The sequence below is a fragment of the Elephantulus edwardii genome, unplaced genomic scaffold, assembly GCF_000299155.1.
Source record: "Elephantulus edwardii isolate Elephantulus edwardi_28Jun2011 unplaced genomic scaffold, EleEdw1.0 scaffold00116, whole genome shotgun sequence".
NCBI lineage: Eukaryota > Metazoa > Chordata > Mammalia > Macroscelidea > Macroscelididae > Elephantulus > Elephantulus edwardii.
Genome location: NW_006399866.1, coordinates 1,452,992 through 1,472,394, shown reverse-complemented (window position 1 = coordinate 1,472,394; position 19,403 = coordinate 1,452,992). Strand labels below are relative to the sequence as shown.

General features: G+C 43.6%; 1 protein-coding gene across 1 annotated transcript in view; it reads left to right on the top strand.

Annotated features, from left to right (window-relative positions):
• The window catches only part of ASS1 (argininosuccinate synthase 1), a 47,469-nt gene extending 38,574 nt beyond the window's left edge, over positions 1–8,895 (top strand). The window contains exons 12-14 of the mRNA XM_006892455.1: positions 584–740; positions 7,287–7,352; positions 8,589–8,895. Of these exons, the coding sequence (XP_006892517.1) occupies positions 584–740; positions 7,287–7,352; positions 8,589–8,634 (269 nt within the window). The 3' untranslated portion in view covers positions 8,635–8,895. The remainder of the gene's footprint in view (positions 1–583; positions 741–7,286; positions 7,353–8,588) is intronic.
• Positions 8,896–19,403: the final 10,508 nt, after the last annotated feature.

The window sequence follows — 19,403 nt, the reverse complement described above, 5'->3', positions numbered from 1 at the left end:
ATCTGCTCACAGTGCTGTCTGAGATCTCCTCGTCTCCTGCCTCATACCTGCCTTCCAGTCAGGAACACAGCCGCCTGTAATACAGACACAGCAACTGCAGCAGTGGACCCCAGTGTGTCAGAGATGAGGATGACACAGGATAGGAGAGGATTCAGCTCTGTTGTTCATAGGTCACTATGAATTGTACCTGACGCAACAGCACATAAAACAACTAACATGGGCAAAGAATGAGTTCTCTTCACTCCTGTTTCTGCAGAGCCTGTCTGTGGCATTAAGCAGAAGGTTAGCTCCCCAACTCCTTACCCATAGAATCCCTTCAAAGCTACAGGACAGGTGGTTTCTTAACTCAACCATTTATAAGCTCATGCTGCATCAAAACATAGCAGTGACCAAAGCGGCCCAGCCTGTCCACCTACCACTCCTAGGTTCATGGAGAGGTCAAGACCAGGCTGTGACAACCGAGAGGGCAATGGCTTTCCTGATGGGGCGAGACATGGCATGTCTGCAACTGAGTTCCTCCCTGTGTCCTGGCCTTAGCACCTTCCCTCTTTCAGCCCTGCCACCTTCATTTCTCCACCTGCAGGTTTCTGGCACAGCCCTGAGTGTGAGTTTGTTCGCCATTGCATTGCCAAGTCACAGGAACGGGTAGAAGGAAAGGTGCAGGTGTCTGTCTTCAAGGGCCAGGTGTACATCCTCGGTCGGGAGTCCCCACTTTCCCTCTACAATGAGGAGCTGGTGAGGTAAGTGCCCATCACTTTCAGAAAGCATGACTCCATCCTGCCCTGCACTGGGCACCAGGCCTTCATGCCCATTGTCTCTTCTGTCAGGCTTCTCTCAATAAATGAGTACTTGTGGAGCATGAGAGGGATGACCATGAAGAGTATTCAGCGCTATTTATACTAGTGACACAAATAGGGAGCTTACAGGCTAGATGAGGAGAAAGGCATCAGCCAATTGATCATACATAGGTGGAATTAGAATATCTGACAATGTGCTGTATTGAAATACAGGATACTCTGGTTGGGTATAATAATTAATATACTCATATAATATAAATGGGGAGAAGGTAGTTATCTTTTAACTGATCTCTGAAAAATAAGAATTAGACAGGCAAGCTTTGGAAGAGCCTGGTACATCCCAGGCACTAGAGAAACATGGGAGCTAAGGGGCCCAGGGGAAATGATGTGGACCAGCTCTCAGAGGGTACTCAGCCATGGACAGACATGATCAGATCTGGGTTCTTAGTGGTCCTTCTGCTTGCTCTGGAGAATGGATTCAATACGGGGAAACTAGCAATGGTATCTTGTGGGAAATAATTTGAACCAAATTAATGCCTCCGGGAATAGGTAGAAGCTGAAAGATCTAACAAATGTTTAGAAAGTAGAGTCAAAAAGGCTTTGATTGGAGGGAGAGGAAACATGTCCAGAATTGCCTTAATTTTCAGTGGGAGTTGTTAGGTACTTGTTGAGTACCTCACTGTGTTGAGGAATGATCTTGAGAAAAATCATGCATTTAAATGTGGGCACCTTGATTATATCCCATTCCTCTGGTGGCCTAGTGACAAGAAACTGTGCTACAATCCTGAAGGCATGTGGTTTGAGGCAGCCAACTATGGGGAAAAGGATGGGCAATCTCCTCTGAAAAATACACCAGAGGGTCAGCTATGAGTCAATTCTGACTCTATGGTACACAACAGCAATAACAAACCTTGTGTATGAGCATCCTTTGAGACTGTTGCTGTTACAGAGTGCCATCAAGTCAACTATAACTCACAGCCGCCTTCCAGCAAACCCTTGGAGACTGCTAAGGAGAACTATGGCTGGCTGCTGGACACACGAGTTTGGAGTCAAGGAGCAATGAGACACTGGAGAATCATAATCATAGGCAGTTTTGGAAAGACCATTGGTGGGGAACAAGCAAGCGGGGGCTGATCTGAAGGTGGAACTTTGAGCTTCCTCATGGGTGGGCCAGGCAGAGAGTTACTGAGAAGTAAGAAAACCCTGGTGGTTGTGTTAGTTACTATTTTGCTGATTCCGACTCATGGTGACCTCAATATGACAGAACAAGATGTTGTTCCGTCCTGGGCGGTTTCCATGATTGCTGATACGTTTGAGTCCATGAAAACCCTATGGGTCAGAGGTAGTAGTTGAGTATGAGCTGCTGCTGTGTTTGGATCATGAATGAGAGAGTTGGCCTCTCAGGAGCCCCGAAGGCACCCCACCTGACACAGGTCCCGGGCTCAGCTTCGCTGAGGCCAAGCCTTGCTCTTCCCTCCAGAGGCCAGTTGAGAATTAAAGTACGAGTTTTGTTTGGCAGCCAATATTATTTTTCCTCTCCCTTCTCCTTGCCATGTTGAGTTTCTGCCCCCTTCAGTCTTTCTAAACACTTTATAAGCCATAAATATAACCGAATCAGTTTAGATCAGTCGGGGTAAATGTCAAATTATCTTCTCTCTTTCTCTCTCTGGCTCTTTCTTCCCTCCCCCTCCAAATCAACAGCCTCTAATAATCTGTCCAACCCTTCATTAAGCCTTACAGTCTCACTCAGGGAGATTAAATGAATAAAGTAAAAAGGGAAAGGAGAAAAAAAGAGAGAAAAGCAGGAGCATTTATTCTCACTGTGTCTCCGACCATTTCCCTTTTCTTTTTGATTTCTACATCACTGACTTGAAAGCCCTTGAGTGACAGCATCACAGGGACCAGCGAGGAAGCCGTGAGAGGTAGCAGAACTGGAAATGCCGCGGCACAGTAGGTAGAAAGTAACGTAATTATAGAGCAGGTCAGAGCCACTCGAATGAGCAAAAATAAAAGCACAGAGGTTTTCTGTAGACCGTCAGGGGAGGTAAAAAAAAAATCATTGTAAACTCTTTTCCACCTCCCCACCACCACCACCACCATCACCACCCCAGCCACAATTTCAAAAAGAGGTTGTTCAGTTCCTCAGAAACACCTCTTGGAAGTCTTCAGCAGCTATGAGAGACAAGCTTGTCCCTCTGTGCGGGCCCTGTTTGCAGGGGCGGCTGGGGCAGTGTGGAAGGACTGATTTGGGGGACTGGGATGGGAGATGTTGTTCTGACATATGAGAGATGGAGGTGAAGACAAATGCTTGGCTCAATTTGGTTCAGCTCATGGGTGTAAAAGGTAAAGAGAGAGGAAATATTTGCCCTGCCTTGTCATAGGGCTAAGTACAGGGACCCATCCAAAAGAGGAGGGTGGATTTAGAAAGGAGGAAGGCTAGATTTCGAAAGCATGTTCAACACCTTTTGTGTTAGGTAGTGCGGGTACTTTATTTCTTGTCCACAAGCAAGGTGTGAAAGGGGTTCAAGAAGGTGGACGTGTTTGGGCCCAGCTTCCTGAAACATTTGCTTTATGCCCAGGGAGGGCTGAGTGGCCGACATCCAAGAATTCTGACATCCTGTCCCCTTCCAGTGAGCTGGGAGGAACTTTGCTGGGAGCCTAGAAAGGCGGCTAGAAGAGTCAGTGCAGTAAAAGTGAGAAAGAGGGATGAGAACGTGGAGACTGTCATAGAGTCCAGTGCACCGTCACTAGACCTGATGAGGGAGCAGGCATGGCCTGTATCCTGGTGAAGTCTCTGGGCCAGACAGAAGCAGAGACCCAAGTGTCCACAAGTCACAGAAACAGCGGTCAGAGGTACAGCCTCCGGTGAGCCCTCTCCCTCTGCCCACCCCGGCCTCACCTCTCTAAAAAGCACTCTTGAGGGATGGGCCACTTCCTTGTCATTGAGAACCTTGAGACAGTTTTGTCCTGAGGCTGGAGGTTCTGTTTCTCCAGCCCTTTCAGCTGGGAAGACAAGGGGCTGATTCAGGACAGGACCTGAGGAGGGGCCTATGAGAATCAGACAGCTCAGAGGAGAGACCCACCCTTGATGCCTCAGAGGTGACATCATGGAGAGAGAGGCTGGGCACCTGAGGCCACATCTTCACTGGGCTCACCAGGTGCCATGGAGACAGCCCCATGTAGGTCAGAGTGGAGCTGTAGGCCATACCTGCTTCACTGGCTGATTTCTCAGCCTGTCACCAGGCCTTCCTTCCAAGGTGCCTCTGAGTGAACTCACACCTCTGATCTCCACTTAGCAGTCAAGCATGCTGACTGTTTGTTTGAACCACCCAACTCTGGTGTATTTCAGGAAGACTTAATGAGTGAGGGATGGCTTACATCTGCCTCCCCTGTGAGGACTTGACCTGTTTTGTTCCTGTATCCACAGCACTGGGCACAATGCCTGGCAGATTACTGTTGCCATTAGGTGCCATCGAGTCAGTTTCTATTCATAACCCCCATAACCCTGTACAACAAAGTAGAGCTTCCTCAGGCGATTTTCTTACCTGTGACCTCTTGAGAAGCAGATTGGTAGTTTGTTTTCCCACAGAACTGCTAGTACGTTCAAACCACCAACCTTTGGGTTAACAGCCAAATATTTAGCTGCTGCTCTACCAGGGCTCCTTGCCTAGTAGGCAGTTCTTGTTATGTGCCATCAAGTAAACTATAACTCAGTGACCCTATGGACAGTAGATCAAACCCCTGCTGGCATGTGGTGATGCTATGCTGTTGAGTTGTTGACTCATAGCTGACCCTCTAGCAGGTTTTCTGAGGCAGTAAATCACATGGAAAGAGATTGCCTATCTTTCTCCCCAGGAGCAGCTGGTGGATTTAAACTGTGTGCCTTGGGATTGCAAAGCAGCCACCAGAGTTCCTTACCAGCAGGGAGTATGTGCTTAGTAATTATCTGAATAAGCAAATGAGCAAATGGATGAACAATATTTTTTTAAATGAGCTTTGGTGTTGGAGAAGAGTATTGAATATACCATGGACTGCTAAGAAAACAAACAGGTTCATCCTGGAGAGGGTTAAACCAGGCTATTCCTTGGAGGCAAGGATTCTGAGTCTTTGTCTGACATACTTTGGACGTGTTGTAAGGAGAGACCAGTCCTTGGAGAAGGATGTCATGCTTGGGAGGGCAGAGGGACACTGCAGGAGGGGAAGGCTGGGGTAATCGGGATGGGTGTGTCGGAGACAGTGCGAATGGCACAGGACAGAGCAGAGTTTAGAGTACCTAGGGTCACTATGCGTGGAAGGAGGAGTGACATCCACTTTCATAATAGCTTGTCTCTGGAAATGCTATGAACCCAGAGAGAGGATGAAAGGCACCCAAGCGTCGAGGACTCTCCTTCATAGGTTGGCTATGAGTCGCCTGCGACTCGACAACAACAGGGTCGCTATGAGTCGCAAGCAACTTGGCGGCACATACAACAACAACAATAGAGCCCTTGCCTTCTGTCAGGAGCTAGCTACATTATTTCATATGGAACCAATAATAAACTATAGAAGCCAGCCATCACTGACTAGACCGATTCATAGATGAAGAGACCAAGGCTCCCGGGGTGAATGTGGTCCTGCGATAAGTGGTGGTGGACATAAGGTCTCATAGCTGTGGTTGAGAAAAGCTTGGAAGGGCAGAGATATGACAACAGCCCCAAAGATGAAGGTGGCTGGAAATAGTAAACTGTAGAGCAAAGAAATGTGTAGAGTTGAATAGAGCTGACATTGACCAGGCACTTTTCATGACAAGCTGTAAGGTACTGGGGTTCAGGGATGGACTAGACAGGATGTGACTGGTTGGGCAAAAGATGAAAGGAGACTTAGCAGCCAGATCCTGCTGTGAATACTGGAAGTTACAGCTTAAGAGAAGCTGTCCATAAGACCCAAGACCCTTGGACTCTGTTGCCTTCTGAGCATTGGTTGGGACCACTGGCCATAGTTGGCTGTTCCTAGATGCCCTTCTCTGAACTTCACCACAGTCCTGAACCTGGAGCTGGCTCAGATCTGGGTCCTCAGTTGACAGAATCTTGTGCTTCGTAGGAGGAATTCACCCAGCTAGATTTTTCCAGCTGATTCAGTCTGCTGAGCAAGTAATTAGAGAAGCTGGACTATGTGCAGAAGGCGGCAGCATCAAGATTGGACGAGGACCGTTAACAACCCATGATCTCCAGATGACATATCTTGTTTGCTAAAGAGAATTTGAAGCCCTTACTACTGAAGCCTTTATCATGGATTGCCCCTCAATAGAAAACAAAAATTCCCAAAACTGGACCAATAACAACATCATGATGAAAAGACAGAGGTTGTTCTTTTCCTTAGATCTACAGTCCACATCAACTAGACATTGAAAGTAGCAGTCAAGAAAGCAAACAACATATTGAATCAAGGAAATCTGCAAAAAGACCTTGAAAATGTTCTAAAGCAAAGATGCTATTTACTCAAACCATGGTGTTTTCAATCACCTCATTTGCATGTGAAAGTTAGACAATGAATAAGGAAAACTGAAAAAGAATTGGTGCATTTGGATGATGGTGTTGGTGAAGTGGGAACATTGAATAAATGACAAATCTGTCATAGAAGAAGTAGAGCTAGAAGGCTCCTCAGAAGTGAGCAGGGTGATACGTTTCCTCACATACTCTGGACATAATACCAGGAGGGGCCAGCCCTGGATTAAAAAGCAGAGGATCAGCTAGAGATGAGGAAGATCCCCAATCAGGCGAACTGACCCCTAATGAGATGGAGTACAACAATGGGCTTGCATGCAGCAACAGTTGTGAGGACGGCCCAGGCCCAGCCAGCGCCTCCTGTTGTGCATAGAGTCACCATGAGCTGGAACCCACTTGGCAGAGCCTGCCACAGTACTGGCTAATGCTGGGCAGTGGTGGTTCAAGGACAGAATGCTCACCTAGAGACCTAGGTTCGAGTCGGTGAGTGCATCTATGTGTGCGACCACCATCTGTCTGTCTGTAAGGACCTCTGTGTTGCTATGACACTAAAACACGTTTATTTCATTTCAGCAGTGTGTTCAGATTCAAACAGAAATGTCTGGTAATATACTTCTGTGAATCAGGCAGTGAAAACCGCCTCTGTAGTCTGATCACAGAGAACACAGACCAGGCAGCGTTTCATTCCTTTATATCTTGCGAGGTCTCCATGAGTCAAGTGCAGACTTGATGGCAGCTAACCACGAGTGCTGGCTGGGCTGGGGCCTGTTCTTCCAGCCGCCCTCAATTGTGTGACAGGAAAGAGGCGCAGGGACTTTGCTCTCTCCAGCCCTGCTATGGTGCTTGGTATGAGGAGGGGTTATCTGAACTGGACAGAAGTGGAAGTCAGAGAGCAAGGAGGGTCTAACCTAACACAGGGAGGGGAAGTACCCTGGGCCCTGGAGGTCCCACTAATGCAGAGAGCAAGGCCCCGGGCTGAGCTGACAGGTTTCTGCTCTTTTTGCAGCATGAACGTGCAGGGCGATTATGAACCAATTGATGCCACTGGCTTTATCAACATCAACTCCCTCAGGTGAGACCCTCACGGCCCTGGTGGGCCCTTGCAGCGCCAGGTGTGGGGAGCAGGCTCTAACCACTGCTCTGTCTAGCCCCTCCTTCCTGTCCATCACCCACAGCACCTTCAGGACCTACCCTCAAGCTTGGGGGGGCCAGAGGTGCTCACAGCAGCCATGGCGTTTGGCCCCAAGTCCCTGAATTTTCTCCTTTGCCTGTGATACCCTCTAGCCATAGGGACCCCTCTCCATAAATGAGGCCCCTTTCCTGGGCAGTTTAGAAATGCAGATCGCCAAATGTAGAAAGGAGCCCCAAGAAACCACCAGCTCCAGCTCCTGTATCATATCAGGATACAAGCTGGAAACTCTCCCAGCTGTGTGGCTCTCCAGAGCCTCGTGTGGGGTACACATTCTCGCAGGTTCAAATCTTGGCTGTGAAGTGTGCCCCTGACACATCTGAACATCACACAGTTCGGGTGTTGGCAGTACCTGCCCGAGTGCCCAGCAGCAAGTCCTCCAACTGGGCACAGCCGGCTCATGGCCGGCTTTTGCCGTAAATGGCACCCTTTTCTCTCTCCTGGATTGCCTCATTTCATCCTGACTCAAATCTGCAGCTGCAGAACCAAGCCCAGAGTGGTTGAGACAACTTACCTATGGTCACGCAGCTAAGATGTTAAGGTGCTGAGTCTTGAAAACCTGTTACACCAGCTCTGGGCTCTTAAGCACCCTCTCCTTTCGTACAGGATTTGCACTTGCTCTGCCCTGTCTATGCCCTGAGCACAGAGCCACCATTTCCTCCCAGAGTCAGTGCCTGCACCAGAAGCCACCAGTCTGGGAGACACAGACTCCTTCCAGGAAGGCCTGGGCACTCCCATCCTGTCACCTCCACCTCCCCCCCCCCTGCCCCTCTGTGTTTTTATGACTCTATAAACCCTTTTAAATGGCCCAGAACACACCGTGTTTTCATAATGGCCCCTTCATTTCTTCCATTGCCAGTTAACAGCTTTGTCTTCAACAATGACAGCCAATGTTTTCTCCCTACAATAAATTAATTACATTATCCTGATTGGAGGGCAGGAGGGGCCAGGGCAGCAGAGGGAAGAGAGAAAAAAGAAGAGGGGAATAAAAAGGCAACTTCACACACATCTTAACAAACAGCTGCCCCCTGCCTCCCCCATTCTGCCTGCATTAATTGAGCCTAGCGCATGTTGTTATTGTTCATTTACATTTTTCTTTGTTTTGAATCTGGTTTACAGGCTGAAGGAATATCATCGTCTCCAGAGCAAGGTCACCACCAAATAGACCAGCTTACAATGAGGAGCTGGGCCTCCTCACTCTGCCAGTTTCCCAAGTGCAGACGCTAATTGTTGTGATAATTTGTAATTGTGACTTGTTCTCCCCCGCTGGCAGCATCTTGGGGGCGCCAGACCCCAGCTTTGTTCCCTGTTCCCCCATAGCCTGCAAACTATGGTCAGCAAAAAAGGGAGAGTGGGTGTGTGGGGAACTACAGTGGGGAGCAGTAAAATGACAATTTTTAAAAAGATACATTTGTCTTTTGTTTCTTTATTCCTGCAGAGAGCAGAGTGAGTGTGCATTCATTTGTGTGCACTCCTGTGTAGTCAATCGGGCTTTTCGTATAACCTTTGTGATTTGAGTGCTGCCGAAGGCCACCTTTTGCCAGAGAGCCTATTTCATCAGAAAAAAGTCAGCCCCTTCCTCCTTTAGTGAAAACCAGAAATTCACAAGTGACCCCTGACTCAGACTCTAGCCCCTGCCATCTTGGGATTTTGTCACCAAGGAACCATGTTTTGGGAAGTGAGGTGTCCTGTCACCGGCCCTCGCTCTGGGTATTGCTTTTATTTTTTTTTTTTTGGGTATTGCTTTTATTATTATTATTCATTTTAATGAACATTTACAGAAATTTTGGATTTCCATTCATTCATTATTATCCATAGTCCACGCTGAGCTCTAAAATGAGGGGTCTGATCACATGATGTGTTCCACCACAGCCAGTGGCCTCATGCATCCTAAGTGATGGAGGAGGAAGACCCAAGAGTGCAGGGAGGAGAAATGAGCAAGACGCTGAATTCAGAGAACACTTTGGGGTTCTCGCCCTGCCTCAAGGGTTTCCCTGAATGGCCAATCCACAGCAAGGACCCAAGGCAGCCTGATTTCACTATGACCCCACTACGTTGGTCATACCTGTCATATCTGATTGACTGGTCACCTAACCTGAGCTGGGCCAATCAGAGTGCCACTCCCAGGGACTTGTGTTTTCATTTGTTTACTTTTTAATTACGACTTCAGCTACTCTTAGAACTGAGGACGAGTGTAAGCATGGTGCCTACAACACTCACTCATTTCCTTATGGAAATAAGATCTGAGTCATAGCTGACCCTCCAGTGGCTTTTCAGAGGCAATGAATCGCACAGGAGAAGATCGCCCACCTTTCACTCACAGAGCAACTGGTGGATTCAAACACCTACCTTTGGTTTGGCAGTGCTCAGGATAGAAAAGGGTTCAGAGCTATTGTACATAAGGTCACTCTGAGTCACAGTCAGCTCGATGGCACATACAGCAGCAGACTTGTTGCTAGACTTTTTAGTGGCTTTTCTAGCACTCACAGCATGCATCTTTAGTATATCACAATCTACCTGTGGTTATACTACTTAGAGTTGTGATGAAATAACCTAACACAACGAAGAATGTTTCACTTTGTCTCATTGTCACATATATTACTTTTACAAAACCACACTCTACATTACTGTTTCTCTGGATATATGACTTTTCTGCTTTCGTGTATTGATGTGATAGATTGCATAAGTTTATTTCCAAACATTGAAGTCAGCCTGGCATACCTGGAATAAAACCTCCTTGGCCATGATACATATCATTCCTTTTATGCATTATTAATTTAATTTGCATTATTTTATTGGTGGTCTTTGTATCTTTGTCCATGAGAGATCTTGATCTGTAGTTTTCCTTTCTTTAATTGCCTTTGCCTCGTTTGGTATTAGAGTAATACCAGCCTCACAGAATAAATTGTTCCTTCTGGTTGAATTTTGGAACCAAAAGCAGAGAATTGACATCATTTCTTCCTTAAATACTTGGTAGAATTCACCAATTAAACCATCTTAACCTTGTGCTTTATGTTTTGAAAGATTATGTTCTTGGTCCCATTTCATTAATAGGTATAACTCTGTTCAGGTCACTAACTTCTCTCTTTGTGTGGGTTTTGATAGATTGTATCTTTTAATGAATTGGTCCACACCTAAGTTATGCAATTTGTGGTTATAAAATTGTACATAATATTCCATTATTTTGCTATCTATAGTATCAGAAGTGATGGCTCCCTATTCATTTATGATTTTTGCTTGTATTTGTATCTTCATTCTTTTCTTGGTTATCATGGCAAGATGTTTATCAATTTATTGATCTTGTGCATTAAAAGAACTGGCTTTTGGGTTTATTGATTCTCTACCTGAGAAAGCCAGGATCTGTGTAAGGAGGAAACCTGCCACAGAAAGAAAATACAAATATTTTTCATTAATAAGGAGTTCTGGTGACCTACTGGTAAGAAGCTGTGCTGTAATCCCAAAGGCACGGGATTCAAATCCACCAGCTGCTCAGCGGGAGAAGGATGATCAGTCTCCTCCTACACAAGGAGGTCAGCCATAAGTTAGTTCCAACTTGAAGATGTCACATCACCACAACTACGATTCTCCTGTTCTTATTTTCACTGATTCCAGCTCTGATTTCCCCTCCCCTCCCTTTGGCCTTCTTTCGATTTAATTCCTTCTCCTTTTTCTATTCCTGAAGTAGGAGGTTAGATATTGATTTTACATCTCTTATTTTTTAACACTGAGAGACCCACGAGAGCATTGGCAGGACTGCCTTGTTTTTCCAAGTCTTACAAGTTTTCCACATTTGACAGGATGCAGCCAACCTCCACTCTGTATTGATGCTGTTACATGTTGAGTCAGAACCGGCTCATGGCTGACCCTCTAGTGGGTGTTCAGAGGCTTTAAATGGCATGAGAGGAGACTGCTCATCTTTCTCCTACTGAGCAGCTGGTGGATTCGAACTGCCTGCTTTTATATTGGCTGCACAGGTCCTTACCCACTAGCCCACCAGCGCTCCCTATTAATGAAAACGATTTGTATTTTCTTTCTGTAAGAGGTTTCCTCTACGGAGACTCCAAGTTTCTTTGGTTTTACTGTTTATACATCCCCTGCAACAGATTCCCTTGTAAGCACTACTTTTATTGAATTCCAGAACTCTTTATAAGTTCTGTTTTCATTTAGTTCAAGATATAGTTCAAATTCTTTTTTAGGCTTTTTTTTTACCTGTGTGCTGTTTAGAAGTATACATTTTCATTTCCAAATATGTTGGGATTTTCCAGCTGTTTGTTATTGATGTCCAGTTTCATTCCATTATCGTCTGAAGTGTGAAGCTACTTTACATTTCTTGTGTGTTAAAGTATTTCTTTTTTAAAATTTTTTAAGATTTTATTATTATTAACGTTAATGAAAATTTACAGAAACTTTGGATTTCCATTCATTCATTGTTGCACTTTTCTCCCTGTCCACTCCTCCCCCACTTCGCTCTTCTCTTTGAAAAGTAAAAGAAAAATTCTTTCTTGTTTTACAATCCCTCCCCCCAGGGCCACTCCACTATGCAGCCTTCGTTTTGAACTCCTGTCATGACAATAATACCTAATCACATATCTCTTTAAAACAGTTTTCTAAAATTTTATTTTATTATTTTTTTTGTGTGTGTACCATTAAATTGGATCTTCCTGGTACAGGAGGAGACTGCCCCTCCTTCTCCAGTAGAGCATTTGGTGGATTTGAACCGCATTCCTCTGAGATTGCAGTGCAGCTTCTTGCCAGTAGGCCACCAGAGCGCCGCTTTTAAACAGTTTTATAGCCAAGAATGTAGCCTCACTTGGTGAATGTTCCTTATGAGCTTGAGACTATGTGTGGATGAAAAATTCTTGGATGAAAAAATTCTCTCACTCACATAAATAGGTAAATAAAGGAGAAAAGTATGAAAAAATAGAGGGAGGAAAAATCTTTACAAGAGGCTATCTATCTTTCTCCAGTAGTGCAACTGGTGCATTTGAACTGCTGATCTTTTGCTTAGAAGCTAATGTGTTATGCACTATCCTACCAGGGAACTATTAAAGCTAGTTCATTGATTAACTAGCTGTTCAGTTCTGTTCTTTATTGATTTTCTTTCCTTTTTGAGGTGGTGCTTATCCAAACAGAAGTTTATTTTCTCATCATTCAAGAGGCTAGAAGTCAGAAATCAGAGCGTAGGCTCTAAGGGGAGGGCCTCTCGGCTGGATCTGGAGGAAGTTCCTCATCTCTTCTGCTCCTGGAGGATGCCAGCTGCATCTGCCAGTTACTGATGGAGCATGTGAAAGTCCGCTACTCTAATGGTGGATTTGTCTATTTCTCATGGTAATTGTTGAATTTTGCTTTTCATTTTCATGGGGGTTAATTTGAGTGACATTTAAAAATGATTCTGGGTTTTCACTCAATCATTCATACACATTTTGTTTTATAACATTAATTGCAATTGGTCCCTTATTGTTACCTGACTTACCTGTTAATTAACCAACTGATTCATGTCTCGTTAATCTCTGGTTACCTGACTTAACTGTACTCCCCTCTGCCTCCTTTTTTGTCCTTGTTAATCATCATTGTTGCTGTATTTTGTCTTTGTTATGTGCCATCAAGTTGTTTGCAACTCATAACAACCCTGTGTATAACAGCCATAAACTCTGCTCTATCCTGTGCCAACCTTATTGTCTCTGACACATCTATCCCCATTACCCCAGTCACTGAATCAAACCATCTCATCCAGTGTCTTCCTCTCTTGTGCTGTCCCTCAACCCTCCCAAGCATGATTTCTCTCCAAGGACTGGTCACTCCTTGAAACATGTCCAAAATATGTCAGACAAAGCATCAGAATCCTTGCCTCCAAGGAGGAGCCTGATTTCACCCTCTCCAGGATGAATCTGTTTGTTTTCCTGGCTGTCCATGGTATATTCAATATTCTTCTCCAGCACTGCAGTTCAAAAGCATCAATTCTCCTTCTATTATCCCTAGTCATTATCCAACTTTCTGACACATAGTAAGTAATAGCAAAGATTATGGCCTAGATCAGGCACACCTTAGTGTTCAGACTGATATCATTGTTCTTCAGAAATCTGAGATGTCCCTGACAGCAGACTTTTCTAATGAAATTTGTCTTTTGATTTCCTGGCTGCTGGTATCAAGAATGTTGATTGTGGAGCCAAGCAAACTAAAGTTGTTAACAATCTCAATCTCTTCACTATCCATCTTGATGCTGCCAATCGGTCCAGTGGTGAAATCTTTATTTTCTTGATATTGAGCTTCAATCCATATTGAAGGTTGCAGTCCTTGACCTTTGTAGCAAGCGCTTCAGGTCCTCAGTTTCAGCAAACAGAGTTTTATCACCTGCATAATGCAGATTGTTGATGAGTCTACCTCCAATCCTAATGCCACATTCCTCCTCTTAAAGCCCAACCTCCCAGATCTATAGTCAAATATCAATTCAGTAAAACTAAAAATGAGGAAAGAATGTGTTTTACATTTATATGTATATAAATATAATATTGTTATTTAGTACATATTTATATGTTTTACATTCTGTTTCTTACAATGTTTTTTTTTAATTTTTTTTAATATTTTTTTCTTACAATGTTTTTTGATGGTAAATTCATTCGGCTTTTGTTTTATCTAAAATCTTGATGCTACATTCTGTTTTGAAAGAGATTTCTCTTGAATGTAGAGTTCTATTTTGATTTTTTTTTCTCCCTGTGTTTTAAAGATGTGGCATTATTGCATTGTATCTCACATAGTTTCTGAAATGAAGCCTGCTATAGCTCTTTGCTGCTGACAGAAGGGTTGGCAGTTTGAATCCCCCAATCAGTCTCCTCCAGTGAAGATTTGCAGTGTAGGATCTTAATGGAAGGTCACCATTGATCAGAACCAATTTGACAGCAGTGATTTTGGCTTCTTTTTTTTTTTTTTTTTTTTAGGTGAGTCCTCTGCAGATATTGTTACTTTAAACTCTGGATGTTTTTTAAAAAATATTTCTTTTGAGGTATAACTTACATTAAATTTAAATGACTTATTTGTAGAGTAGTGTGTTATGTGACGTCAAGTTCGAACTGACTGATAGCTGACCCTCCAGTGGGCTTTCAGAGGCTGTAAATCACATGGGAGGAAATTGCACATCTATATCCCACAAAGCAGCTGGTGGATTAGAACCACATGCCCTTGGGCTGGGAGTGCAACTACTTAACCACTAAGCTATAGCAGTTGTTGCAGTTGTTAAATGCTTTGAGAAATGACAATAGTTATAGAAAGGCTTCAGATATTTTGTTCATAGGGTCGCTACGAGTCACACTTGACTCGACAGCAGTCAGCAACAATAAATGTTATTAAAATGACAACATCTCATACATAGGCACCCTATGAACAACAGATCTGAACCTTGCCCTATCCTGTGCCATCCTCACAATCTCTGATATTTCTATTTTTACAGTTACTATGTTGGTCTATTTTGTTGAGGGTCTTCTTCTCTTTCTCTGACTCCCCACTTCTCCCCACATGATGTCCTTTTCCAAGACTGTCCACTCCTGACAACATGGCCAAAATATGAGAGATGAATCCTCCCCATCCTCACCTCTAAGGAGCAGCCTGGCGGCACTTCCTCCCAGACAGACTGTTTGTTCTTTTGGCAGTCCAAAAGGAAATTAATGACAACTGCAATCTTGTCTTCATTATCATGATGTTTTCTACTGTTCCAGTGATGAGAACTTTTGTTTTCTTGATGTTGAGGTGTGATCCATACTGAAGGCTGTACTTTTTGATCTTCTGCAGTAAATGCTTCAAGTCTTCATTTCCTGAAAGCGAAGTTGTGTGATCTGTACAATGCAAGTTGTTGATGAGTATTCTTCCAATCCTGATACCACATTCTGCTTCATAGAGTCCAGCTGTATGAATAATTTGCTCAGCATATAGATTGAATACCTGCGGAGAAAGAATCCAAACCTGACACACACCTTTCCTAATTTTAAACCATGCAAAGTAGATCTTGGTTATTTTAAACAATTGTATAACCTCCAACATGGTACATTCATCACATACAATTGGCTCATTCCATCAAAGTTAGCAAATTTGTGGACATTAACAAAGAGTTGTTAAAAGTATTTTTTTTCTTTGTCCTTTTAATGTTAGTGAGGTAACTAGTGATGATTATGAATTCAGGAGGCATTCCAATGCAATCCCTGTGCCACAGCTCAGAACCCACCCTCGCTCACTTCTCTGTCCATTCCACTCCACTTCACTGCCCATACCACAGTCGTGCCACTGCCTCCTCCATTAGCTCCACTGGGAAGTAGGTACAAATGCAGCACTTTGACCCATAGCAGAGCTTGCTCAAGCACCAAGATGTTAGACCTCTGAGGGTTTTCATATATCCGTCACTCTCCATTGGAGCATGAAGATGCTGCCATATTGGCTGAGAGCTGATGGCTTCAACCAAGAGCCTCTAGGTATCCAGGAACCACCTCACCCTCCAGCTCTCCACCTTTATTGCAGTGATTAGCTCATTGGGATTAACTGCTTTCTCCCAGAGAATATTTCACCCACATCACTGACAAACCTAAAGGTAATTCTCTAGGTTTATTTGGAACCTTCAAGTCAATTTAGAATTGCAAATTGATCCTGGAGCATGGATTAGCTGAAGATTGGTGTCTCACACCTATCATCTACCTGAGTTCAGTCAATGTCTTCAAAGAGTCATACTGAAAATCAACATAACTATGGAAAATGAAGGAGAGATAAAATTTCTGAATCCAGTATCATAATCATGTGCTATTAACATTTTTATGTGTTTCCTGATAGACATTTTTCAGGTATACATTTGTTTTCCTTTCTATAATTTGTTTATGGTTTTATGTGCACATCTGTGTCATTCTTACACATTCTTTACCATGATAACATAATTCATTTCCCACATTTTCTTTTTTTTCCCCCCACATTTTCTATAGACTTTATAACCAACTTGTTTTTGGGATTTTAAAAATTTTTTTAACTTTATTATTTTTGTGTGATCTGATGGGTACAGGAGGAGATTGCCCCTCCTTCTCCAGCAGAGCATCTGGTGGATTCAAACCACGTACCTCTGGGATTGCAGTGCAGTTTCTTGCAACTAGGCCACCAGAGCTCCCTTAACCAACTTGTTTTTAAAAACTACTTGTACAGGATACCAAAATCAATCAAAGGCAGTCCTGGCTTTCAAGTACTTACAACCAAATTCAGTAGACAGGACTTATACACCAGAGGGACAAATGCGTAAGTAATAATAAATAGTTTTTTAAAAAAAGCAAAAGAAAAAAAATTAGTTAATAACTTGTAAGATTCTGGAGGAGAGCTGACATTGGGGTGGAGGAGGTGTGAGAGGAAGCGTTAGGGAGGAAATCAATCACTTGAGCCTTAATCAAAGTGTCTCCCGTTGGAAAGTACAAAGGAGAGGGAGAACTGACAGGGTTCGAGAAACACCAATGTATCAGACACTGATGACATGATAGCTTTCATTTTACAGGTCAACAAGCAAACATTTACAGAGGTAAATTCACTTGTCTAAGATCACGTAGCAAGAGAACTGTATTCTGACTCCAAACATGCTTGATTCATGAATCCCTGTGGTAGGTGCTGTGAGAAATGCCAAAGAGACTCCAGGGCCGGGTAGAGTAAAGGGGAAAAGGACCCAGATGGTCTCCAGGTATTTATTAAGCTTCTTTATCTTAAACAGAATTTAGAGCTCTTGTACATAGGGTCGCTATGAGTCACAAGCAACTCGATGGCACATAATAATAAAATCTTAAACTGGGTTTAGGGCTGTTATACATAGGGTCGGCATGTAACAACAACAACATCTTAAACTGGATAGCATGTACACACTAGGATACTAATTAATTATCATGGTTTGGTATTTCATAGATTTTAAGTATTTTTGTTCAGTGTTTCACAATGGAACAATAAAAGGAGAGGGAGAACACTATTACTATTTCTATTACAAGTGAGATTTGTTAGCCTAGTGGTGAGAAGCTGCAATCCTGAAGGTACGTGGTTCAAGTCCACTAGCTGCTCTGCAGGAGAAAGAGAAACAATCTTTTCCCATGTGATTTACTGCCTCTGAAAACCTGCTGGAGGCTCAGCTATGGGTCAGTTCTGACGTGATTTTACACAACAACAACATTTCTGTTACTAAAAATCAATAAGAAGAAATAAACTTATGACACATGCTACAACATCAATGGTCCCCAAAGATATCATGGCCAATGAAAGAATACAGACCAAAAATACACCCCTTTATGGTGTGATCCCATTTCTAGAAAATTTCCCAGAATGGGCAAATCTACGGTGACAGGACATAGGTTCATGGTCACCTTGAGTTGAGTGAAGTTGGGAATGAAGAGTGACTGCAGATGGGTGTGAGGTTTCTTTATCAGACCATGAAGATATTCTGTGTGGTGATGCTTCCATAACTGTGATCTATTAAACTGCACTTTACCTGATAAGCAAATTCTATCTCAATATACACCTATTAGATAGATAGATAGATAGATAGATGATAGATAGATAGATAGATAGATAGATGTAGATAGAGATAGAGAGAGATATAGATAGATAGATATAGATGATATAGATATAGATAGAGATAGAGATATAGATTATATAGATAGAGATATAGAGGTAGAGATAGATAGATATAGATATAGATAGATATATCTCATTAAAAGGAAAATGTTAAAAGAATAGTTGGCCTTAAAAAGAGCATGAGCTAGAAAAGTGATAGTCTGGAGTAATTTTCCTCATCTGTGAAATGGACCTACCATGTAGGATTAAGTCAGGGATGAAGGAAGTTGCATATATATAAAGTGCTTAGAACAGAGTGAAGGAGCTCAGGCAGACTCATGGATAAGTAAGTAGTTATGCTGTCAATCAAAGGCAGGTGGTTCAAGTCCACTAGTGGCTTCTAGAAAGTAAAGGGAGGCCCTTTCAGCCTCTGAAAACCCAGTGGAGCATAGGCTATGAGTCAGTCCCGACTCAACAACAAGTCAGGATGGAGTGAACAATCAGCTCATATTTTTTTTCCAAGCACTGAATTAACAAAACATGTGAAACTCCACAGGCATGAAAATCCAGGCTTTCAGAGACACTCTGGAAGTAACCACCAGCTACTTAAATCAAGAGCAGGGGGGAAGGAGATGGAAGAGGCAGAAGTCTACAGATGAAAGGAGTCATCAGAGTAGCTCCATTCATATTGTGGTTAAAATTTGGCTGCTAACCCAAAGGTCACCAGTTCATTCCCACCAGCTTCTCTATGGGAGCAGAAGAAAGCACATGGCACCTTCCTGTAGAGGCTTACAACCTTGGAAATTCTATGAGGCAGTTCTACTCTGTGTTTTTCGATAACATCACTAAGTCAGAATTAACTTGACAGCAGTGGTTTTGAATTTCTGAGAAGTAAAGCAACTGGTCCAGGGTCACATAGAAATTGAAATACGTGAGCTTTAAGCCCAGGTTTTCTGGACCTATATCCCAGGATCTGTGAATCCATAAAGAACCCTTCTTTGAATGCTTGGCCTTCAAGGGATGAGACTCTGTGCCCCCAATACTATCTTGGTCCCTCTACACAACTGACTGTGTCCCCTCAGCCCTACTCCTTGTTTCATAGAACCTTCCAACCCCCAGGGCCCAAATATATGGGGGTTTACACTTTCCATTTGAAGGGCTCCAAGTGCCAGAATGGAGGAAAGATGGGCAGACCCAGCAGGTCAGGGTTTCTAAGGAGAAGGTTGAACGCTCAGGAGGGTCAGGATAGATGTAGGATCATGCCACATCCTAGCCACAAAGCCCCCACTGCCCACCCAAACACTGGCATCAAGCCATCTTCCCTGACCACAGCCTCTCATCCACTTCTCACTCCACACAGCCTGGTCAGACCTCACCTCATGACATTAC